The sequence below is a fragment of the Mirounga angustirostris genome, unplaced genomic scaffold (assembly GCF_029215605.1).
Source record: "Mirounga angustirostris isolate CCGP_5_RB_7025 unplaced genomic scaffold, mMirAng1.0.hap1 SCAF_9, whole genome shotgun sequence".
Lineage (NCBI taxonomy): Eukaryota > Metazoa > Chordata > Mammalia > Carnivora > Phocidae > Mirounga > Mirounga angustirostris.
The window spans coordinates 31,358,128-31,383,041 of record NW_026991717.1 but is presented as its reverse complement, the minus strand read 5'-3'; the positions used below and the strand labels follow the sequence as shown (position 1 = coordinate 31,383,041).

Here is a 24,914-nt window from a genome sequence, read left to right as displayed (position 1 = left end):
CTCTCACTCAGCACCTTACCTCATCCCTCTGGAAGATGCCATCCTCCCTGGCTGGAAACTGCAAGTCTGCCCTAGAGTCCAAGATGAACGAACCCAAGATGAGTGAGCAAGGTCTGGGGAGGTAGAAAGGGTAAGGGACAGCGGGCAGGGACAGTGACTTAGGACTTGGAGCACTTGAGTCCACAGCCACAAAAGGCTGTGTGTCCTTGGGCAAGTCCCTTCCCCTCTTTGGCTTTCAGTCTCCCCCCACTAAGAGATTGGCCTGGGTTCCCCAACCCTAACAGAAGGGTTCTGAGAGCTTCTTTACCAGCCAGTATTCCCCCTTCCCAAAGCGAGGTGGCTAGTGTGGGAGAGAGGGCCTTATGCATCTACTGTCCCTCGCTCTCCACTCAGTGGGCCTGTTAGACCCCGCCCTCCCCTGCTGTAGCTCATAGTCAGGGGAGATGGACAGGTACCAGGCAAAGACCAGGGAGTGTGACGAGGCACACTCCCTCCAAGGAGGCTCAATGGTCGCTAGCCATGGCACAAAACAGACAGGCTGTAGGTTGAACCCCACTTCCCACCTTCTCCCCTTTGGTCCACCATTGACTACCACTGAGCTGGAGAAATCCAGGAGGACTCCCTGGTGAAGGAGGAATTGGAGCTAGACCCTGAACCACAAAACTGGGCCAGGATGGGGAGCAGGTTGCGGGTGGAGAACAGCAGGAGCAGAGGCTTGGTGGCGGGGTGTGTCTGGAGTGGGTATGAGTACAGACGTGACCTGGAGGATATATTGACATGGGGAAGTGTGATTTCCATGTTCTAGTAGCAACACACACACACACACACACACACACACACTTGTTCTCCAGCTGCAGACGCAGGCAAGAGATGTTGGGATTGTTCAGGAGGACAGAAGAGCTGTCAGCCAGGATTTCATAGTACAGAGAAATCATGTTGCTGGAAGGTCCAGAGAGGCTTCTGAGCCCCCGCCCCCAGGGAGTGTGGGAAGGGCCCTCTCTCCCCAGTGAATCAATAACAGCAAGAAGAACAGTAGTAACTCTTTTTGGCACTTTACCGTTAGGATACCGTCGTCTTATTGGATCCTCACAATGGCCCTGGGAGGGCGGCTCTGTCCCACTGATTCCCTGATTCACAGAGAAGGCAAGATTTGCCCAAAGCTGGTGGATGCATGACATCCGCTCACACCGTCTGACTCCACGTGCCTGCTTTTCAGGAGTCCCATGGGCCTTCATCAAGGGGAGTTCTTCTTTCAAAAATAGATGGAGCAGGGTTCTGGCCCAGATGGGAAACAACGCTCAGTTTCCCGCTCTGTGGCTTTCCCCGACTTCTCGAGCTTGAGACCTTTCCCAAGGCCACCCTTGCTCAGCCTTCCACCCAGGCTCCCCGAGACCCAAAGACCCCACACCCCCACATTCCTGCAGGGCCTCTTTCCCTGGGAAGTAAGAGTTGGCAGTTCACGGGCACGGGGCCGGCCAGGACCCTGCCCCCCAGTCTGTAGATCCTCTTGCTGCCGTTGCTCACGCATCGGGGCCCTCGAGTTTGTCCGTACTTGTTCTGCATCTGAAGCTGTTGAGAGAGTGCAGCTTCAAGGGGGGGGCCCGCGGGCTCCAGAATCGTTGCTTGTTGAGTCCGAGCACGACTTAGATCTAAACCCCGAGGTCCGATGTGCTGCGTTCTTGGTAGAAATTGACTGTTACCAGTCACCACCTGATACAAATCTGGGCTTTGATCATTTGGCCTTAAGAAGGAACTGTTAGCACATTTTCCGGATAGGGGTTGCCGGGAGCTCTGGGCGTGCCTCGGGTCCCCGTGGCGTGAAGATAGCTCTGGCTTCTAGGTCCAGCCACTTCCCCATTTGCATTTTTAGGTCAGTTTGGTTTCTTTTTCTTTTTTTTTTAAGTTTATATTTTTTAGTCATCTCTACACCCAACGTGGGGCTCGAACCCACGACCCCGAGATCAAGAGTCGCATGTTCTACCAACCGAGCCAGGCAGACTCTCTGGTGGGTTTGGTTTCTTTAGCGGTGCAGCTCTTTGAATACCAGCCTGCACATGATCAGAGGGAAGGTGTCTCCTTAGAGCTTCTGTGTAGCTTTCTAAACACTTCATTCAGCCTTCTGTCATCCATTCATTTATTCAAAAAGTCTTGTCTCGAGTGTCAGGTACTAGGGTTACACCGTGAAAGAGGGTGTGAGCTCTCAGCTCTCTTTCCACAAATGGAGGACTCTCTCTTCCCCCCAGTTCAGTTTTCCATCAAAAGTGGCCTCTGTGTGTGGACCCAGATGCATGAGTCGGCCACAGCTACTTTTTTCCAGGTGGTATTTTCCTTCTCCACAGTCCTCTCCTGCCTGACCCCTGCCTTTGAAGCCTCCCAGGGAGGCCAGATTCACTCTAGACTCAGCCTCTAGGATGTCTCCTTGCCCTCCATTAACACAGACTCGGGGCAGCAGGGGAGAGCCTCCAGCTTCTGCACCGTGCCTGGTCCACGCCAGCACCCAGACCCTCCTACCGCTTGCCCCGCCCCCCGCAGTCCTCACCCGGCTGTCAGTGTGACCATGCGTGGCTTCTGCCCTCCGGGCCCACCCTGCGGGACTCGCTTGCTGCTTCCGACAACCCCCCAGCCCTTGCCCTCACCCCAGCCCGGTTCTGAGACATCTCCATGTTCAGCTGCGGCTGCCAGGCCCCACTTGGCCTGCCCCACCTGTCCTGCCCCACCACCGGGCAACTCCGGTCTGTCCTGTCCCCGTCGTGATGGCACCTAAGGGCAGGAGTACCTGGTGGCCCAGGACAAGACCCTGTGGGGCCTGCGGCAACGACTGCCCCTGCTCCACTCAGACAGAGCTGCAAGGCTCGCCGCCCCTGCTGGATGCCCAGGTTGCTATGGCGACCCTTGCCCGGTTTCCCTGTGTGGAGACCATAGGAAAATAACAGCCAAGACTGTTTTATTCTGTGTCCCACCTGGGAGCCATTTAAGCCTCCTGACTCCTTTTGACACGTAATAATTTTTTTTCACTTTGAAGATTATCCTGAAATCTCACTTTCTCCTCTTCCCCCTCACTTCTGTCCTCCGTGGCTGTCGCTGAGAGCCTCGGGTCTTCTGTCACATCCGTGCACATGCTGTGCTTGTGCTTACACGCCGTGTAGACATCAAATTGGCCTTCCCGTGATTGTCTCTTGACAGCAAAGCCCAGGGGCGAGGAGCTCTGTACCCCCTTGGCCTCAGCAATCAAGGTCAGGGTCAGGATCAGGCCAGGTCATCCTATGATTAGAATTGCTATTTAATGTTCTCTCTGCAACAGCGATCAACTTGGGAGTAGAACCCAGCCTTGGAATGAGAATGGAGGCAAACGCGGGTTCAAGTCTTGGTTCTCCCATTTTCCAGCCAGCTGGAGTGGGGGGAAGGGGGCGTCTGGCAGAATGGCCACATCCATGGTTGCGTGGGCGGCATTCCACACACCAGTCTCCTGGCCCAGGTGTGTGGCCTGGCGCTAGTCACTGCCCATCTGTGAGCCTCAGTTTTCCCCTCTATAAAACAGGGCCAGTGATGTATCTGCTTCCGAAGGTTGCTTGCATGTGAAGTGTCTGGAACAGTGCCTGGCACACAGCAAGCACTCCTTAAATGCTAGCTTGATGGCTAATGTTAATATTGTAATTACTATGTCTGGGTGATCTTGGGGCTCAGTCTCCTCACCTGTAAAATGGGGTTAATGATGCTACCGGGGGCCCCAGCTGCCACCTGATACCAAAGTCCTCCCAGCTTCCCATCCCCTCTCCCCATCTGCGTCCATTGGCCCTGTCTTTCCTAGAGATCCTAGAACAGAGAGAGGGAGGGAAGAAGGGAGCAAGGAAATAAATCGCTGTCTGTCCATCAGTTAGCAATGGTGGTGTCAGTTTTTATAGAGAAGGGGAATCTGCAAAGTAGTCAAAAAAATATTTCCTCTGTGACTCCAGCAGCCCAGCTGTTCCCTTTCAGGAAAAGCGCTGAAGGCTGAAAATAAAATCAAGGAACAATGATAGGAAAACACAAGGCAAGAAGGGCGGAGCGCCGGGAGGGAAGGGCAAAGCAGACAGGGAAGAGGAAGGCACGGGGCGTGGCAGCAGAGAGGATCCCCAGGTTTTACCAGCCTTGTCCTGGGCTTAGAGCGTTCAGCAAGGCTGCCACTGACCCAGCGCCTGCTCTGAGCCACCAGCCACTGCATGCCCGCCAGAACCTGGGTTCAAAGGCAGTGCCGATGAAAGAAGCCACCTGTGAGAGTTAACACTGGGTGCATTTGTGAATCTTCCCGGCCCAAACTCAGGGAGGACCTCAGGCCCCCGGGCCTTACAGGAGGCATCTCAGCCATAGGTTAAACACTGGCCTCAGTGCTGGGGAGGGAGACTTTGGAGAGGAATTTCCAGGCTCCCACTCGGCTTCTGGCATATACTGATGCTGACCCCATGCAGGACAACTGTGGCCACTCCATGGGCCTTGTATGGATCCCACTCTGTCCAGCCTCTGCACCTTATACCTTCTGTTCCTTCCTCCTAGAAGGTCTGTTCCCCTGTCTGCATGTCAGGACTTTACCACTCCTGCAAGACTGCCTGCTCCAGGGGGACCCCTGGGGTTCCCACCCCCCAGGGTTCATCTCCCCTCCCTTCCTGCTCTGATGACTACCCACCTTGTTCAGACCCTCTTGTTAGCTGGGCCTGCCTCTCCACTGGCTTGTGCTCTGGCAGATGGACTGGATCCCTTTCAGCTCTGGCCTTCTAGTGCCCTCTGCGAGGGGCAGGACAGCCTGGGGACCATTGTAGGGCCTGGTCTGAGAGCCTTCAGGGGCCTTGGGTTCTCAGCAGGCCATTTGCCCATCCCTAGACTCCCACTAGGGAGGCCTCCAGGGAAAGTGCCCCTTGGCTTTAGCATCAGCACCTATAAAATAGGCGGTTAGACTACATAAGTTCTAAGTCCCTAACCATACACCCAACCAGCCGGGGGCCCTCCCCATGCCTCCACACTCTTCAGCTAGAATGTACCTGGGGTGCCAGTCCCAGCTTTGCCACTGACTTCTCTGTGACCCTGGGTGAGTCACTGTGCCTCTCTGTGCCTCTGTTCCCTCATCTGTGAAGTGGGACACTAACAGAGCTTTCCTCGTTTTGCTATTGAGAGTATGGAACAGTTCATGCCTAGAGTATGGGAAGGCCCTGGTGCCTGGTACAGAGTAAATGCTTAGGAGGTGTTAGGCATTTTTATTTTTCTCCAGGGTCTGTGGCTCCCTTCAGGGCCAAGTTTAGAGGAACACACCCTCCCTGGCTGGTCGGCTAATCCCAGGCCAGGCACTTAAGGCTGTCAAAGTCCCCACCCTTCTTGGGGGGGATTTTGGGGACAGAACTGCCTCAGAGACCCAATGGAGGACATGTTCCCTGCTGGAACTTCAGGCTGTGTGGAAGGAGATGAGAGAGTAATCATGGTAGGCTCAGCATGGAGAGATGTCTGGGCCAGGGGCTGGCCCTCAGATCTTGCCCCGCATGCAGGTTTATACTCTGCCGCATCTGCTCTCAGGAGAGAGGGCTGGCCGGCCTCCGCTCTGGCTCTCCTGGGGGTGGTTCCTGCCCTGCTCCACCTGCTCATAGATTTGTGACCTAAATTTGGGGCACAAAGAGGAGGGAAGGAGAGCTGAGTCCTCTTGAGGAATCGTGAGCCACAGCCCATTCCCCTCACTCCTCTCCTCCTTCCCCATCCACGCCCCCGACTCTGCTCTCTTGGTTGCCATGACAGCAGGGCACTGGGGACAGAACCAGAGTATGCCAGCATGTGTGCCCAGGGTGGGTGGCGCCTCTGTTTCACGCCCGGGTCCTCCTGCAAGCTGGTGTGTGGTGGGCTGGGGTGGGGGCTGTATTTGGGTGGAGTTCCTTCGGGACCACAGGCCTGGCCCCCGCACACTTCCCTGACATGCAGCTAGAGCACATGCAGGAGCAGTCAGTGCCTTTGCTGACTGTGGGGGCCATAGGTGTTTGCCCCCTCTGCAGTGGGAATCTGCCCTATCACACCCCAGCAGGCTCATGCAGAAGACCCTTCACCACTCTCTCCTGCTGCTGGCCCCTGTATGAAGCAGGCCGGCTAGGCACTGCTGTCCCAGTTTATAGATGGGGAAACAGAGGCCTGCTCAAGCGCTGGCTCCTTCGCTGGCTCCCCTAGGCAGGAGAGGTGTCAGAGGGGCGTTTGGGATCTTACTTTCCTGGGCTGTCTCTTCTTCCACACGTGAGGAAGGCTGGTCAATGTCCACCACGAGGGGAGAATTATCAGCAAGGGGTTTCACTTTGCTTCTCTTCAGACTTTAGTTCACGGGCTAACCTCTGGCTGAAGGAAGGGCCACCAGGCTTTCTAAAGTAGGTCCGGAGCCACCTTTCTAGTGGGACCAGTAAGACATGCGCGGGCACAGAGTGGGTGCCGGCATGCAGCCCGGCAAGCGTGAGGGGCCAGACTGCCTGGGGGTGGGAGGGCCAACATAGTGGGCCTGAATTTGTATAGGATGCTTCCCACACTTCAGACATGACCGGCATTTCTCTTCAGCTATGATATGTGCAGGGACATGCCTCCCTCCCCCCAACCTCCAGCATGTTCACTAAGTGTGAACGTATTCCTGCCAAGTTCAAGAGTGGAGAGAGAGCTCGGCCCTGGTGGAATTGAGGTCTGCTCTTCCGCCTGCTGGTTGGGCTGACGACAGAACGAGCTGGTGAAGAGGAGCTGGCCTCAGGGTCAGCCCTCCATCCCAGCCCATCCTACCCACCCCATTGTGCGCCCCGGGGACCCTCTCTGGCCCTGACTTCCTGGGCTGTGCTATGTGAAGTCTTTGCAAGCTGGCTGGCCAGGGCTCCTTCGTACCAGACCCCTCAGCCCCCTGGTTTGGGGAGTGGGTGGGTGGTCTTCTCCACCCCGCTGTCTTTGTGGGGAGGCTAGAGGCTCCGGGACAAGTGAGTTCCGGGGGTGTGTGCGTGGGGGAGGGGTGTCTGGGTATGCAGAGGGAGGTCAAGTCTGTGAGTCACTGGGAAATTTCCTGAGGGCACACTGGGCCTCTGTCCCCACTTGTCTGATGAGCCACCACGACAGTGCAGGTATTTATGGCTGGTTTTCGCGCCCCAGCAGGTGGTGTGAACACACTGCCTGAATGTCTGTGTTTTGGTTTGAGAGTGTGGGGGCTCTCCTATTGTCTGCCTTCCAGATCTCTCCACCTCGGGTGGCCAGCCTGAGCCTCATGTCACTTACCCCATGGAGGGGACTCCACTGGAGGGCCCTCCATCTGACCCCAAACCTCTAGGACCATCACCTGGGTCAGCCCTGGCTGCTGCTCTTGGCTGCAATAGGGTGAGTCAGCTCACCTTTCTGAGCCTCCGTTTTGTCATCTGTGAGATGGGCACAGCAGCTCCTTCTGCACGTGTTGCTAGAGGGATGGAGGGAGACAGTGCTGCGTCCATCAGCTGCAGGAACGGCCAGTGAGAAGTTGCCCAGGTCTCGGCCTGCTCCTGGCTCAGCCCTGCTCTGGAGCCCATTTCCTGGCACCTCAGAGTGCATGTGCTGGCTTCTCTCTTGCCCTCCTGCTGTCATTCACAGTTGTAGCAATGTCAACCTCATTTCCCAGGAAACAGAAATGCCACAAGCAGACGGGCCCAGAAGGAGCAGATAGATGCTCAGGCCTGCCTTGGGGACCCCAGGAACCAGGGTACCACCTCACCAACCTGACCTCCTGGGCTGCTAGGACAGCATGGGCAGAGAAGGGATAGAGAGGGAGGGCAGTGCCCACAACAGACCCCAGTGGCTGCCCCAGCACAGCTGGGAAGCCCTGAATGAGGCCCTGGGTTTTCTGTCTGGACCGATGGGCCTTGGAGAATGGAGGGAAACACAGAAGAGAGTCCTGCTCAAGACACCGAACCCCGACACATACAGCCGAGTGACACATCATGTTTAACTGTGATGCACACAGCACAGATCTCCAGCACAACACAGTGATATTTCAACAGCAACCACAAAAATTGGATACACACACAAAGCAGACACAACTCTACCTACTAGACTCATGATCACAACGGCTTGCCCTCTAGAGGGCAAAGCATACTCGGGGCCCAATTCCCAGGGCTCTGAATGGATTATCTCAGTAATCCTCACGACCCTTTGGAGCAGGTGAAGGGGCTTGCCCAAGTGCTCTGCCCAGAGGAGTCCATATTCCAGAAGATTCTCCCATGTATCACATTCACTCATTTCCCTGTTTGCAGATATCATCTCCCCACCCAGCCCCATACTAGAGGGAGATGAAGAGGGAGGGCAAAATCCCGGTATCCTGCCTGGAGGTGGCACCAGGCTCTCAGGAAAGACACCCCTGTCTCCCAAGTCCCTGCCTGAGATTTTCCCCTCAGGCTGCTGCTTCTGAGCCAGTGCTGTGGCTCCTCACGGGGTACAAACCCTAGACCATGGCGCTTGGGGGGGGGGCACCTTCAGTGCTTCCCCTCCCTGTCCCTATACTGTGACTGGTAGGGTGGCACGCTCAAGAATGGCAGGAAAGACAGTGCAGGCCACACAGCCAGAAGAGGCCCCACAGAAGCCCTGGGGACCCGAGGCTCCTGGGCTTTCCTCCCTGCGTACCCCCCTTCTACACGCCCCCGTGAGCCTCTCACACTTCCGTGTGACCTCACCACAGCTGATAGTTCCGGCAGTCCTTATCAAGATGTGACCCTTCCCGCCTTTGAGGTTGTCCTCGTGGTTCTCCCCTGAACCCCCGGACAGCCCTACTCTCCCACCTGGTCCAGCGCAGGCAGCCTTCCTGCTCTCCCTTCCCTCTCAGCTTCCAGCACCATCCAGGGGGCCTGGTTAGGGCCACCTGCTACCTGTCCAGGGGTGCAGCTTGCCTTCTCTCCCCTGACCCTCTGAGTGAAGGAAAGTCAGCTGGAGAGATGGAGGGAGAGACAGAGACAGGAAGGGATAGACCCTCAAGGGGTCAGAGAGGGGCTGATGCTGAATTCTGGGGGCCAAAAGGGGCTGTGGCCTGACCTGACCAGTCCATCCCCAAAAGTACACCTCCTGCTCGGGTCTTTGTAGCAGCTGGTGGCCTTATCCCTGCACCTTCTCCATGCTCCCCCCGCCCCCGTACCCCCGCAGCCATTCAGTTTGGTGCAGTCTTGGAAAACCGACAGACGTGTTGGGTTTTCCCCCACATATGACCTATGTAATCCTGGGCCAACGAGGTCCCCTCTCGGAGGAGGGAGGTATCCTTAGGGCTCTGAGTGAGCACCCAGGCCCAAGAGCTGCCCTCTGAGATGCCTCCATCCCTCTCTGCCCAGGCCATCTGGCTGCTACTGCAGGCCCCTACCCCAGCGGGCAGGTGATGGGCAGGCAGGTGCCAAGGACCAGGAATTGTTGGGCAGGAAGAGAGCTCCTGGGAATGCCACACCACAGTGGCTGTCAGAGCGCTTGTCCCAGTTGTTACAACATAACGCCGAGCATGGAGCGTGAGCGTGAGCGTGAGAATCTCCCCACCTCCTCCTGGGACGGAGTCCAACTGATGTGGGGCGAGGCAGGAGGCCGAGGCTCCAGGCTCCAGCACTGGCTTGTGTGGCCTCTGACAGCTAGGAGGCCTCTTCGTCCATGTGCAAAACAGGCTGCCATGGGACAGATCAAGGCTGCACAAGATAAGACAAGGGGTGCAGAGAGGACCCCCAGAGGAGAGGCCCAGCCCAGAGTGTGGCTGACAAGAACTTTCAGGATTCCCTTCTTTCCTCTGGGAGAGGGAAACCACTTCCAGAACTAATGTACCGGTGGGGGACAGTCCAGGACTAGAGAGAGGAGCCTGCTGGCCACCCAAAGCCCAGGTGATGTGCCCAGCCCTGCTCCCTGTGTGGCCTCCAGCAGGTTATGTGTGAACTGGCTGCCCCTTTAGGGCCAGGCTGGGGAGAGGGGTGCCTTCCTAGGCCTGGACTGCCCCCCCCCCCCCCCCCCCCGCCCTGTGTGGCCTTCAGCAGAGCTGAGCACACCAGGTGTGCCCAAGTGCCCAAATCTGGCTGCCTGGTTCCACTTCCCTGAAGGAAGTATCCCAGAGACTGAAGACCCTCAGCCTGAGAGAGAGTGGAGTGCCAGGCTCTTCATCACTGAGGATCCCAAATCCCAGCATTCCCATCCACCCCTCCTCTCCCTGCCCATGCCCGGTGAAGCCTCTCTCTGTTGGCAGCTCTGCCTCCGGAGCCCTACCTCCATCTTCCTTCTCTGCTCCCTGGGGGGTGGGGATGCCCTGTGTGTGGTGGATCCTGGGGTGGGCCAAGCCCTGGCAGCTGGGCACCTTCTTCCTTCTCAGTCCCCCGCCCACCCCCTTTCTACTAATGTCCTGGACGCAGGCCTTAATGGAGCGGAAAGAGAGCCTAGCAGAGGGAAGCCTCATTAGGCCTGATCTAATTAGGAGCTCCTGTGAGATTGGGGGGACAAGGGAGTGCCCTATGCACCCATCACACACAAATTGTCCTGGGACCCTCCTCCTAATCTCCCAGGTAGGCACGACTATCCCCAGGTGGCATGAATGGAGAGCGATTCAGAGAGAGTAGGTGACTTGCTCGAGGTCACAAGCAGCAAGTGGCTTCCCTGGGATGTGCACCACGTGTATCTGGGCCCAGTCCCCGGTTCTCCGCAGCCCTGGCCTCAGAGCTCTCTGGGCTCCCTAGCGCCCTCCATGCCGGTTTGTCCGGCGTCTGCGTGCACACCGCAGTGAGGGAGAGTTCGTGGGTCCGGTGCTGGCTCCTCGAGTCAGTGGATCTGCTCAGTACCACCTGACTCCCCAGGGGGTCAGGAGGAGGGAGGGGGCGGCGAGCGGGGCCAGCCAGCCTCTCAGGCCCTCGCCTCACCCACCCTCATCCATCTCTCTCTGCAAGCAGGCAGGGTGTTGGGGAGCCCATGCCTTGCCTGGCGGCCAGCCGCCCCTTTGTTAGTCTTAGCTAACAAGCTGTTTATGGGTGCGACATGACACCTGCTTTCTTTTTTATAACTTCAATAATTTATGGGCATATTAGTGGCCAGGCGGCCGCCATGGGTCCCAGCCAGACGGGACGGGGCGATGCAGCCGGGTGCCTCTGCTGATGTTTACTCTCTCCCACCATCAATTATTAAGGAGCTAGCCTTCATTTTTGCACATAATTACATGCATCGTGATGGTTCGAACTCCCCTGCTCTTAGTCCCTCTGGAGCAGGGCCCGGCCTGCCCAACAGGGCTGAGCCAGCACGGGGGTCCAGTTGGCTGGAGGATGCAGCAGGCAGGCACTGTACCTGGGAGACAGACTGTGGCAGCCTCAGCTCCATGCCCCCTCTTGGGGAAGCTGGAACCACCTGGGCCAGCTCTGGCCTTCCCGAGGACCAGCTGTCTATCCCCACCATCCCGGGGTCAGGCCTCTGCACTTGCCATTCTCTCTGCTTGGACACCATCCCCCACCCTCTGTACAGCTGGTTGACTCCTACTTAGCCTCTGGATTTCAGCTCAGCCACCACCACCTCCCAGTGATCCATCCTGACTCCTGTGTGTGTGCATCTCCCCACACTCTCCTCTTCTCCGCCTGCATCACACTGCATTAAGTCTTGCACGCTAGACCGTGGGCTCTTTGGGGGCACAGAGAAAGCTATTTTGAATGTTTGTTGAGTGAAGGAGTGAATGGATGGGTAGATGGATGGATGGATCCCCCGCCTCCCTCACCACCAGTGAGCCCACTGAAACACCTGCCCCTTCCACTCCAGGAAACCCATCTTGGTTGCTCCCACCACACACCTCCTCCTCCTTGAAACTCCTCCAGATCCTCCTCGGCTGGGTTGGAATCCCCCGAAGGACAGCAAAGCCTGGGCCCTCCATCTCTGCCCCCAGCACCAAACAGAGGGCAGGTCAGGATGGAAGGAGAGCCAATTGTGATAATCTCAGCTCTGCTGTGTGACCTGGGGAAGTTGCTGGTCATTTGTTCGTTGGCCACATTGGACATGGAAGGGGGCACATGGAGATAATAACTGTCCCTGCTTTGCTGGGTGGGGTTGAGGCTTATGCGACATGATTTATAAAAGCACCAAATGCAAAGCCAAGTGTGTCATAAGTGCTCAAACAATACTCCTTAACCTCAACCCTTGTCTGTCTGGGAAATGAGTCGATGAATTGAACTGAATTGTGTTGAATTGAATCCTCTTATTCACACCTTCTCTTGTCCACACCTCCTTGTGTGGCCCTAGGCTTGGCCTTGTAAATACTCCAGATTGATGAATCAAGACTCCCAGCATCTCAATCCACACCCAGGAAGGGGGAAGAGGACCAGTCTCTCCTGTGCTACAGAAGAATAGACGGGGGCCAGGGAGGTAATGTGGCCTCCTCCCCCAAGGGGATGGCAGAGTGAGGAACCAAGCCCTGGCCTCCCACTGGACTTGAAGGCCTGGGAAGGTCTCCCTGGAGACCCTGTGCCTCAAAGTCCTCCTCTATAAGAAGAGAGAATAATAGAATAGACCCATGGGACTGTTGAGAGGATAAAATGTGTTGCTTAGGACCACCAAGCCTGCTCACAGTGAGCACCTCAGAGTGTGGGGTTCTGGGTGGGCCTGCCTCTACCACTCCCCCTTCCTCTCTCTCCAGTGGGAACACTCCCCTGGAACCAGTATAGGTCATTTTTATGCATGTTTTTAGACTTTGCCTATATATATGGGTATCTATACACAACTTATAATGTTTGGGGCTTGCTTTTAAACCTTATATAGGTGGTATCATCTTATACATATCTTTGGCTTTTTTTTTCTTGACCTTGTGTTTGTGAGATCACCCAGCTGGTGTGTGGAGCTCCAGTGTGTCCATCTTCAGGGCTGCGTAGTATTCCACTGTATGATTAGACACCGTTCTAGTGATGTGCATGTAGGGTGTTTCCAGTTCCCCACTGGTACAAACTCTGTGTACACTTGTGAACATTCCTGTACTTGTCTTCCGTGAATGTTCCTCCAGGGTATATACTATAGAGTGTGCATCTTTTCAACTTTACTTGATAACTGCCAACTTGCTATGCCATTTCTCACCCTGACCAGCAACAGGCACTTTGCCTGCATTATCTCAATGCCCCCAGCCATATTGAGAGAAAGACACTTTTGCCCATCTCATGGATGGAGTATGAGTTAGTTATCTGTGGCTGTATAACGAATCACCCTGAAACTTAGTGGCTTAAAACAACAAATTTGTATTATCTTACAGGTCTGTGGGTCAGGAATCCAAGTGAGGCTCAGGTGGAGGCCTTAGCTGGAGGCTCCAGGTCTCTCACAAGGCTGCAGTCCAGGTGTTAGCCAGAGCATCAGTCATTCAAGGCTTGAATTGAGCAGGGTCTGGGTCCACGTTTGCTCGTATGGGTATTGGTAGGTCTCAGGACTTCGTGGGGGTGCTGGTTAGACATCAGTTCCCTTCCATGTGGGCTTCTCAACAGGGCAGCTAATAATATGGCATATGCTATGTGTCATAGCAAATAAGCAAGTGATGGAGAGAGGGTACCCAAGATGAAAGCTAGTCTCTCCGTAACCTAATCTCAGAAGGGATACCCTATCAGATTCTCTTCATTAGAAGTGACTCCATTAGTCCAGCCCACACTCAAGGGGAGGGGATTGAACGCAGTAGGGGAGATGCCAGAAGGTAGGGACCATTGGGAGTCATCTTAGGGAGCTGCCTATCACAGGACAACTGAGGCTCAGAGAGGTGAAGTGACTTTCTCAGGGTCACACAGCGGTTAGAGATAGAGCCAGAACTGGAACTCAGGACTGCTCGGCTCTAAGGCTAGACATCTTCTGAGCCGCTACCCGCTGCCTTTGACTTAATAACAGGTTCCGACTTAAGTTAATAAATAAGACTGCTGCACAACGGAACTCAAGACAAGCGCTTAATGAATGGATTTGCTAATAGTGCTGCCTGTTTGCACACATTAGCTCAAGTGCCCCCTGACATGATCCGTGGGGACAGCCGAGCCCAGGCTCTCAGGAGAAGCTGCTCTGCCAAGCCTGGAGCCCAGATTCCCAAAGAGCCAGGGAGTGGTCTCTTTTTACAAACTGCTTTTTATATTTGCTTTTTTGTTTTTGTTCTCAATTTAATCATTTGGGTGTTTTTGTAATTTTCAGGGGCGGATCTTTTTGTTTTTATGGAGTGCACACTTCTTGTGTTTTAACTGCAAGGTCAGGAACATCAGGAGGGACTTTGGGGTGGGCAGGGCTGATGAGCCCCTTCACTGGCCCCAGACAAATTTCCTGTTTCTCAGCTCTTATGGATACAGCAACCAGGCACCCAACCCAGCAGGGCTGTGTGGCCAGGCTGAGTAAGGGCCATTCCCCAGGCTTTATGTCTCTGCAGGGCTCCTGCCCTGGGTCCTCCAGGAGCCTTTTGGTTTCCCCCAGTTCTCAGTGTGATTCCAAGTAGTGGAGGCTGCTGCCTACATTGCTGCTAGATAAGTGAATGTCACGGATGCTGGAACATTTCCAGTGGAGGCGTGGGTGACCAAGGCCCCAAGATAAGGGGAAGTGAGAGTCGAGGACTTGAGTGTCCCTGTCCCCATGCCCTGGCACCCCCCGCTCCTCTGGGAAGGGAAACTACTGGTCCTTCCTGATTAGTGGATTTCAGTTGAGTTTAATTTGCACACATCAGCCCCTCTGGAATCAGGGCTCTGGGCTCTCTGCAGAAACTGGAGGAGACACAAGATCAATCCCTGCCTTGAGGGTGTTCCTGATTCTCAGAGGCCGAAGAACTTGGTCGAGGCTTCTCCTAGTGCGAACGCTGAAAGGAACCTTAGGGTCAACCCCTGTATTTACAGAGGAGGGGCTGGGGGGCCAGGGAACAGAGAGAAACCATAACAGTATAATAACCATTCATCAAGCACCTACTTTGTGTCTACACTTATCAAGCACCCACTGTGTGCCAGGCCCAGCATCAAGTACTGAATGAAGTCATGAGATCTTCACACCATCCCCCATGAAATGTGTTCTACTGATATTCTATCTTCTTCCAAAGGAGGAAACTGAAGCCCAGAGAGGTACCCAAGATACAGAGCAGGAGACTGAGGTGCTCAGAGTAGGCTTCTGGAAGGAGGGGGCCACACAGAGCCCTGAATTGAAAGGGAAGAGGGGGAAAGGTGGGAGGAAATGAGTTGAGAGTCTGAGAAAGCTATCAGTGACAAGACATGCTTGGTGGAGGGCTGCCAGGGAAGAGGATACCCCAAGGAAGTGATGGTGGCTTTCTGCACCTCTGCCCTTGGGAGTCTTGGCCTCAGCCTTGGCCACAGTGGGTGTCCCTCCATTATGATCAGCACATCTCCGCATGTGCTATGTGCAGAGTCCCTTTGAGCTGAGCCCCGGTGCCCTTCCCTGGGGCTGGCTGCCCCATGCAGGACTTGGAGGCCAGGAGCTGGGGTGCACCCGGATGAGTGTCTTTTCCTTTGCAGGTACCTGGACCCGACCCTCTATAACATGCCTCACTGGGACCCTGGCATCTGGCTCAGGGAGGGGCTTCTGAGGGGGCAGGAAGGTCCTAACCCTGGCCACAGCTCCAGGCCCCCCTCGTAGAGGGACTTCTCTGCCAGCCCCTTCAGATGCCCCCCATCTCCTGCCCCCCTCCACAGCTGCACCAGTGCAGGGCCCTGACCTATGGATTTTCTGCCACGTCCTGATCCACTTCACTCCAGCCGAGTCTTTCTGACTTCATTATACCCGTGGCCTCAGCAACCCCAGCATAGAGGCCTGCCATAGCCAGAGGTGAGTGTGGGGCTTCTGCTACCCCTGGGGGCCTGCAGTGCCCGCAGCTCCTGGGCTTCAGTCTCCTAGGAACTCAGAATCCTGGAAGGAGCCCCCTCTTGAGGCCGCATCCCATTCACCCCACTATCTAGGTGGGGCCACAGAGACACCACCTCCCCACCCCTACCATCCCCTCATTGCCTAGCTGGGGCAGCTTTCATCCAGGGAGCATTGGCAGCCCCTCAAGGTCACACAGCAAGTTATTTAGAGCACTCAGAATCAAATTTGTGGTATACATTGGGACATGGGGTCCACTAGCTCCACAGGGAACTCCCACTAGATCCTGGCTCCAACCTGCTCCCTAACCCTGCTCCATGCCCTGTGCTGCCTGTCCAGCCCCCCCACGCCCCCCCCCTGCCCCTGGTCTCCGTTTTTCTTGCTAATTAGAGGTCTCAGCAATGACTCCACTGTCCCAGCCATTTTAGAGCTGTCATTAATTTCAAGTGGCTCAGAAATACTCATCATCGTAAAAGCCCGCGGGCTGCTGGGCTGCAAGCGGGCAGGACCAGCATGGAGCAGGCATACAGGCAGGCCTGGCTGTGCCACCCATTCCTTCCTGGGCCCTGGGGGACTGGCCCCTCTTCCTGCATCCTCAGCCGCCCAGGGCGGGGGGGGGGGGGGGAGCGCAGCACTTGCGCTGTGAATCAGACACACACTGAGCTTCAAAGCCCAGCTCTGCCTCTTATACAGTGAACTTGGGCAAGATACCAGCCCTCCCCAGAGCCTCAGTTTTTCATCTGTACAGTAGGGATAGCAATACCAGTCTTGAAGGGCAAAGTATGTCAAGTATAGCTCAGAGCCTGGCTTACAGTAGGGGCTGAGTAAAGGTTCGAGGGCCCTGTCCCCTCCTCCAGAGTCCTCTGGCAGACCCGCTCCAGTTTCTCTGCTTTGCTGTTCTCACTCAGGCCACTGCAGGCTGGCTTCTTCTGGCCATCAGCTCCTGCTCTATTGGGACTTGCTGAATTTTCACTCTGAAGCCAGGATCTGCTATGTGCCCACCCGTGAGACAGGTAGGTTGAGGTCTGCTCTTGGGAGCTCCTAGTCTGAGGACAGAGAGAGAGAGGAGACTGGGGCCTTGCTTCTAAGGCCATTTTAGTTTGGGAAGGGGAGACAGGAATAGAAGAGAATGGTCTCAGTTTGGTCTTGAAGCTCGGGTGGAAACCAGGCAGAGGGCACACCAAGCAGGTGGATCAGCAAGGACTAAGGCTTGAAAGTGTGGGAACATTCTTCAGCTGTAGCTCCAGCCTATAATCCCCTGGTTGTGTCAGTTAAGCCCTGGGCCAGGCCACTCCAATGTTTCACACTCTCCATGGCCCTGGGATCCCTGAGAGGGCTCTGCTGGGGACCACCCCACCAGCAGGAGCTGAGAGATGCCTGTTCCACAGCTCATGCAGAGACATCTGACTGGGTGAGGACCCAGTGACAGGCCTCCCACCCTTCTATGGGGTCTTTGAGTGACAAGGCCAGCAGCCTGCACTCTCACCAGGCCCAGGCTGGACCCTCAAAAAGGCCTTTTCTCCAAGTTCTTCCCCCATTTCCTCCCCCACCCCATTGTTTCCACTGGTGAAGTAAGAGAGGGAGTCATTTCTTTTGGAGAGACAGGCAAGGGGGAATGGCCCGGATACTGTGTATAATGGAGAAAATAGGGCTGCAGCGCAGTTCCAGACAAGGCTCTTTGGTCACCCCTGCTGCCTCAAGGCGCGGAGGGAGAATGGTGGGCCCCAGAAGGCCCCACCCCCGGATGCCGACTTCCTTAGCCAGCATCTGGGGCTTGGGGGTGGGGGCAGTGGGCTCTCCCCCATTTCTCCTCCGAGATCACTGAGGCTGGCAGCAGGTGAGTCGGGGGCGGAGATGCCGTGGCCGCGCTGTGCCTGCGTCAGTCGCCGCACCAGGAATAGCCCCCGCCCCCGCCCCCGCCCCCCAGCGGGTCTGCGCGCCCGCCGGGCGCCTGGCGGAGCCTTTACGCAGCAGCTAGAGAGCGTCTATTCCTGTCGGGCTGGTGGGAGGAGGCGGTGCGGGAGGGCGGGAGCTCACGGGTAACTCACCAGCAGCCGGGGTGGGGGAGCTGGGAGTCTGGGAAGGGGGTCCAGGCAGCAGAGAGTTGAGGGACCAGGGAGCCGCCTGCGCCGGGCTCTTGAAAGAGACGAGGACACCTGTGCCGCCTCCCCTCTTCCCCGCCCACCTGTAAGTCCCTCTGCCAAGCCTGCCCCCTACTGGTTTACTCAGCCCTGGAAGGCGATTCAAATTCCCATTCCAGGCTCTACTCGCTGTGTGACCGTGGGCAAGGCATGTAATCTCTCTGAGCCTGGGCTTCCTTCTTTCCGTCCCGGGGGAACAACAGCGCCTCCTCAAAGGTTTGTTGGAGGATGAAGGGAGAGCGCACAGCATCCGCACCTGCTAGGAGGGGCTCCAGCTAGGCCTAGGATAAGAATGGACACGGGACGGTTTTTCAGGCAGGACTGTCCAGACCAGTGGTGTGGCAGTGAGACTGAGAAGTACCCGGAATCTATTTAGCTGGAACAGAAGGTCTGTGCAACTCTTTGGGCTGTGCGTGTGAGGCTGAACAGTGGAGAATGGGAGATGGTGTTGGGGGTCAGGGGAGACTGGGAACCCCACCATGCCAGTCAGGTATCTGCAATGAATGTCAGGCAGGCTCTGCTGGGGGAGGGGGACACTGGCAGCAGGATCCCGGGGTTTGTCTCAGAGACTGAGAGGCCTTGGGCCAGTCTCCTCTTCGCCAGCCTCAGTTTCCTTCTCCACCTGCCAGAACCCCTACCCCTGTGGGCTCACGGTGTCAGGGGCACTAATGTGCTAATGGGATGCACTCTCAGTAGTGGAGAAGGGTGGAATGTGCCAGGTGGTGTGAGCATTGATGGTTATTCTAATCAAATTAACTTAGTGTTAAAGGGCATCTGGCTTCAAGGAGATGGAGGGGACGTAGAAGGAGGTGAGATCCTAAGGGTGGTAGTCCACTCTGCAGACTGCCAAGACAGTTGATCTTCCGCATCTGCTGATCAAGGAGGATCTGGCTCTCTGAGGAGAGGTCCCCTTCTCTAGGCCCATCTGAGTGTGTGGCCTTAGCCCAGAATCCTCTGGATCACTGGGATCAAAGTGAGGGACAGCCATACCCAGACTGAGGCTCTTCACTGCCCTCTGCTGGTGTGTGGGTGCCGTGTCCGTGGCCGGAGCCGGCCATAGCGACCTGCTGCCCTCTGCTGGACAGGAAGCCGGGTTGGGCGGGGATCCGGGCTGCAAAGGGCCGGTGAAGACCCCGCTTGGGGTAAAGCCGTGGAGCTGGCGCGCCTTCCTCTCGGTCCCCCCGGAGCTGCCCTCTCTGCCTGCCTGGCCCCAAGGCCGCCAGGGTGTGGGCCCTACAGAGATTCGCGGACATTTGGAGACGAGGGACAGGACAGAGGCTCCGGGCCTGACCCTTCCCACGCCGTCCTCTAAACAACCCTGGCTGGGTGGGGAGCCTTGCCCGTTCACGTGCGTGTGTCCGTCCACACGGCAGTGTGCAGTGACCCTGGTTAACACGTGTGAATACATTCACGCGCTCACATGCACACGCATGTGGCCACACAAGAGGGTGCGTGCACACTCAGGGAGGACCGTAGTCCGGACTCCCCTGGGTCGGCCTAGCCCGGGATTCGCCCAGAGCCCGGGACTCGGAGGGGCGCGGCCGGTGCGGGGCTGGCGCTCCGGGGCGCCGGCTCAGGCGCTAGCCTGGCGCGCCCCTCGCCAGCGTCCCCTCTGACAGTTTCGCTGCCTCATCGGTGCAGGGCAGTGGTTGGGGCGCTCCTCGCTCTCCGCCCCCTCCGCTGAAAGAAGACGAGCCCCCCGCCCCACCTCCCCCCTTCTTGGTTTTGCGGCCGCGCCTTCTCCTCCCCCGCCCGGCTCCCGCCGCTCCTCGCTCCCTCCCTCCCTCCCTCGGTCCCTCCTCCCTCCCCGGCTCGCTCCTCGCTCCTCGCGCTCCCTCCCCGCGCCGCGGCAGAGCGCGGAGCCCGGGCGGGAGCCGGTGCGGGAGCCGGAGCGGGCGACCGGCGACAGCGCAGGCGGCAGCGGCGGCGGGTCCCGGCCCCGGCCCCGGAGCGCGCGGAGTCCCCACCCGCGCCGCTCCGGCCCCTCTCCCGTCGCGGGGCTCCGAGCAGCATGCGGGGCCGCTGCCTGCCGGCCTCAGCCCTGGCCCCGGCCCCACTGCGGAGCGCGCCCGGCCTCGACCCCGGCCCCAGCGGCAGAGGCGGCGGCGGCGGCTCCAGGTCGGCTCGGGGCGCAGAAGCAGGCTCGCCGAGTCCACGTCGCGCGTCCTGAGCGCTCCCGCCCCTCCGCCTGCCGGGGCCGCGGCCTCCCACCTCCCCACTCCCGCGCCCTTGCCCCGGCCCCGGCTCGGCTCCCACCCGCGTGGGGCAGACAGACGGACAGACAGCCCCGCGAGGGCGCGCGGACTGCCGGGCGGAGGTGTCGGACGAGGAGGAGGAGACGGAGGAGGGGGCTGGGCAGGGGCTGAAGCCCAGCGGGGGAGACATGCGATTGGTGACCGAGCCGAGCGGACGGACGGTGCGCCCGAGATGCAGGTGAGCCCGGCGGCCGCGGCCCAGCCCCGAGCGGGCAGCCCCGAGCGGCAGCCCCGCACGGGCAGCCCCGCGGCGAGCTCCCGTGGGGGCCGCCGTTGGCCCGGCTGCGCCCTCCTGGGGCTGCGGGGCACCCCAGCGCCACCCAGATTTCCCTTTGGGGTCGCACCCTCCTCAAGCCTCAGAAATGAAGATTCTTCCTTTCCCGTTCCTCCCACCCCACCAAATTCCATGTTGGCTAGCTGGGACGCCGGAGCTGTGGAGGGCGGACCCGCTAGGGTCCCAGTCCTGCTTGCCCCCCACCCCCCGCCCCATGCCCCCTCCCGTTCTGAGCACTATTCATCCTGGAGGGTAAGCCCCTTGCTCAGCGGGTGGCTGCACCTCTCCACGGATCCCAGATACCCCCAGGCAGCCCTGGCCAGCACTGGGAACTGGCGGCTCACTGGTGGATGCCAGTCTGGGACCAGTTTTCTCCACAGCCTTCAGCCTGGGCACCAGCTCCCTCCCCTGACAAGAGCAACCCCTTTCCTGCTTTGGCCCCTGGAGAGGGAGGAAAGGGGAGTTGGGGGTGGGAGAGTGCAGGCGAGGGAGTTGGGGTTGTGGAGGACTCAGGAACCCTTTAGGGGCCTCCCTTTGTCTGTCTTCAGCCCCGGTTTCTCACCTCCTCCTGCCCCACTTTTCATTCTTAGGCAGCCGGTGGGAGGTGGGAACCAGCTGAGAAAAGGGAGGTGAGGAGGGAGCATCCTGTTCTGCCTCCCCACCCTCTTGTGAGGTGGCCGAGCCTCCCCGCCCAGATGTGTCCCTCCAGGTGGCTTCCACTTTGGGGAGGGGTGGGGCCAGGCCCAGTGGGCTGTCCCCTCCCTGTTCCTGACCTGGGTCCCAGCCCAGCCCCATTCAGCCCTGGTTATGCTGGAGGCATCCCCTTTGTTCTCGGAGGTCCTGGGCTCAGGGTGGGGGAGAAGGGGCATGTGGGAGGTGCCCTGGGAGTGCAGGAGGCCCTGAGGTGGGGGGCAGTACCATCTGGGCTAGCCCTTTCCCGGGGCCAGCCCAGCCCACCATCAGTCTTCCTTTGCTTGGCTTGGGCAGCCTGAGGGTGCGCAGCCCAGCCTGGCCCACGGCTCTGGGCTCAGCCCGGCTGGTCATTATGCCAACAGCTCCAACACTGGTACCTCCCATGCCCAGGGAGCAATGAGCCAGGACACCCAGGAGGCAGAGCGCCTGGGGCTTCCCCACATCCAGCAGGGAGTGTGGGTGAGGGAAGTGAGGGTCACCGGTTCCGAGACCCTTTGTCCTTGCATGGGACCTGGTCTGCTGGGATAGCTTGCCTGCTTTCTCCCCATTGCCTGAGGCAGGAGAGAGAGGATAAAGTGGCAGAGGGGAGAGGCCAAGAATTCCTTGGAACTCAGGTAGGGACTCCTGTCAGCACCTGACGCCCCTACTAGCGGGGTGGGGGGGGGTGGTTTAGCAAAGGTGATGGCAGGCCCCCTGTGATGTGCTTGCTGTCTCTGTTCCCTCCCCCACCCCCTGCCAATTTAAGTGTGAGATTGGCCTCGGGTAGGGCTTGGTCAAGGCTGCAGGGCTCCCCAGGGCCTGGAGTTAGAGAAGGTCCTCAATCCAAGGGCCCAAATTTGGGGGGATGGGGGTGTGCTCAAAGCCCAGGAATCTTGGCTTGTGGGCAGAGGGCCCTGTGTGCCTGGAGGGAAGTGGAGAGACTATTCTGCCCCTTGCGGTAGTCCTCTTTGATTCTAGTGGTCAGCTGCTCCATCCCCTGCCTCTGAGCACCCATGTTGCCCTTTACTAGATACCGTTTTCTAAAACTCAGAATTTCAGAAAGACACCAGAAAAACAAAACAAAACAAAACAAAAAACAAAAGGACCCAAAATCCTCTTGTGTGTGGGTCTTTGTTCAGCACAAAGCAAGACAGGATCCCTGGTACCAGGGATGGCTCATCTGGTACTGTCTCCAGGTGCCTACCAGAGCAAATGGCTGGAGGATCACAGCTGGGGCCAAGGGTGCGTTCCTGTGGAGAAGCGAGGCACTACAGTGATTTACGCAGGCTCCCGTGGAGGCACGAGGCAGTGTGTCAGATGGTCCTGTGGGGCTAGTGAAAGGCCAGGGAGGGGAGGCAGTTGACGGTGGTGATTTCAAAGTCAGAGCCGTAGCCTGTTAGCCAGGGTCTCTTGGTCCTGCCGTCCTCTGGGTGGCACTCTGTGGACGGATGGTGCCTTCCAGTCCCAGGGTCTCCTCCTCCTCTTCCCAGTGATTACCCATTGATGGATCTCTGTTCTCTTCCCACCAGTTCCTCTACTTATCCCCCTATCACCTATCTTGGTCCAGCATCCCTACCCAGAGGCCCTCCCCTCTTCTCCTCGCCTCTACTCAGGGAAGCCTCCCCAACTGCTCCAAGTTACTGATCCTCCTCCTCCAGGCACCCACAGTGAAGACCTGCACTGGTTTGTACCTAATATTGTACCAGCCAATTAATTCATGTGTGTATTCTATACATCGTGGCTGAGCTGTCTGTTTAGCCCTGGACTAGGCCCTCTTCGGGCTTCCATGGATTGCCTTGAACGTTCAACCCTGGGCAATCACGTACCCACCCGCTGGGCTCCCCTGCTTGGCCCCCAGGATAGGGAAGACACTGGGTGGCACTGGGGAGCAGCTATTGGCTGGTGGCAAGGACCACCTGGAGGGGACACAGTGTCCTCTGCCTGTATGGATGGACAGAGCTAAGTGATGTCAAGGGTGCCCAGGCAGTGTCCTTAGTAGCACACCCAGGCACTCAGCAAAGGATGGGATTTGTCTGGGGGAGGTTGAAGTAGTCAGGGGTCCTCCAGAAAGAGAGAGAGACTGAGTGGGTCCTGAGGTGGTAGCAGACGTTGCAGAGACACAGAAAACAGGGGATTCCAGAATTGGAAGGGTTCTTAGTAGAAAGAGTGTGGTAACGCAAGTTCATTTCCAAATGGATTTGAGGCATTCTTGATAGTGACGTTTGTTTATGCATTGTATAAATGAATGAACATCCTTGGGTGCTGTGGGCCCAGGAGAGCCGTGCTGACAACAACCTCCTCCTCGCGTGTACTTGGTTCCTTTGATGTCACTTTGTAGTGAACTTGTTGAGTGTGGACCCTGGAGCCAGATGCCTGGGTTCAGACCTCAGCTCCACCTATGCCTAGTTCCTTAATCTCCCCGGGCCTCAGTCTTATCCATAAAGTGAGGATAGCAAGGGTATTTACCTCTAGGGCCAGCAGGAGGATTAAATATGCTAATATATGCAAAGCATTTAGAACCGTGCCTAGTACACAGTAAGCTCTCAAGAAATGCTAGCTACTCATAATTTATATCGGTGATGTGTTCTTAGTCTTATTCCTGTAGCTGGTGCAGAGATTTGATTTTATAGCTGAGAAAAGGGAGAGAGCCAGAGAGGTGGAATGACTTACCCAAAGTCCCCAGCTCATAAGCGTGGTCTGGAATGCCTTCCTCCTGACCCCTGGGGCTCAGGGCTCGCTCATCTGGGCATGGCCTGGTCATTGATTAATGTTTTTAGCATTAGTGATAATAATAGTATTACAAATATGACAACACTACTCCCCAACCTGAGCACTAGTGCTCTAACAATGGTGTACATCTTCCATGAGCTTCCCCTCACTTTATTCCTTGGCCTCTTTCTCTGAGACAGCCACTATCCTAATTATCTAGTTAGCATTCCCTTGCTTTTTAAAAATCAAGTATTTTAATATATGGAAATTGTTCAGTTTGGGCTGTTTTTGAACTTTGTAAAAAGAACCTGAAACCGGATGCAGCCCTCTAGAATTTGCTTTTTTTCCCCCTTCAACATCATATTCGTAAGCTTCATCTATATTGTTGTAAATAATGGTAGACGTAGTTTATTCATTTTCACTGGTGCATAACGTTCTGCCATTTGAACCTACCGCCATGTATTTATCATTCTTCTATGTGGCTTGTTCCCCTTTTGGTTCTTACAAACAATGCTGCTGTGAACCTTCTTGTCCTGTCTCCTGAGGCAATGTGCAGAGTGTCTCTGGGGCACACAGCTAGGAGCGGAATTGCTGGGCTATAGGGCATGTTCATATTCAGCTTTCCTAGAAAATGTGCCAAAGTGTTTTCCAAATTGGTTGGGCCATTTATGCTTCCTGCAGCAGGAGATGAGTGTCTCCATAGCTCCCACCCTCACCAGTGCTCGGTGGGGTCAGCCGTCTTGGTTTTCACTGACTGATTGAGTGTAAAATGGTGTTACCTTGTCTTGATTTGCATTTCCAGAATTCAGGGTTTCTGGTGTAGGAAATGGGGGTTGAGATGGGCAGGAGCCAGTGTGTAACAGATGCTTAGGAAGCAATTGTCCCTTTTGTCCCTCAGCATTCCCCAGTTAGTGGGGGTGCTGTTTCTATAAGCCTTGAGCTCAGGGATGGGCAAGGGCACTCAGGAGGACTCCCCGGGGAAGGGGGGATGAAGGAGGAGCAAAGAGAGCTTACGTCCTGCACGGTTAGAGCCCAAGGAACCCCAGTGGTTCTGTGTTCAACCCCAGGATGGGCAGGGGTGGTGCT

The 24,914-nt window shown here is 57.0% G+C and overlaps 1 protein-coding gene across 7 annotated transcripts in view; it reads left to right on the top strand.

Annotated features, from left to right (window-relative positions):
- Positions 1-24,914, top strand: part of LINGO1 (leucine rich repeat and Ig domain containing 1) — a 189,270-nt gene that overhangs the window by 152,047 nt on the left and 12,309 nt on the right. For 2 of the 7 annotated variants that reach the window (XM_045899644.3, XM_054513422.2), the window contains 2 exons: positions 15,609-15,741; positions 16,686-16,790. The exons of 3 other annotated variants lie outside the window; for them this stretch is intronic. In XM_045899644.3, coding sequence (XP_045755600.1) covers positions 16,770-16,790 — 21 coding nt within the window. In that variant the 5' untranslated portion in view covers positions 15,609-15,741; positions 16,686-16,769. Of the gene's footprint in view, positions 1-15,608; positions 15,742-16,685; positions 16,791-19,746; positions 20,352-24,914 lie in introns of those variants that run through there. 2 more of the 7 variants (XM_045899647.3, XM_045899645.3) reach the window with 1 other exon arrangement.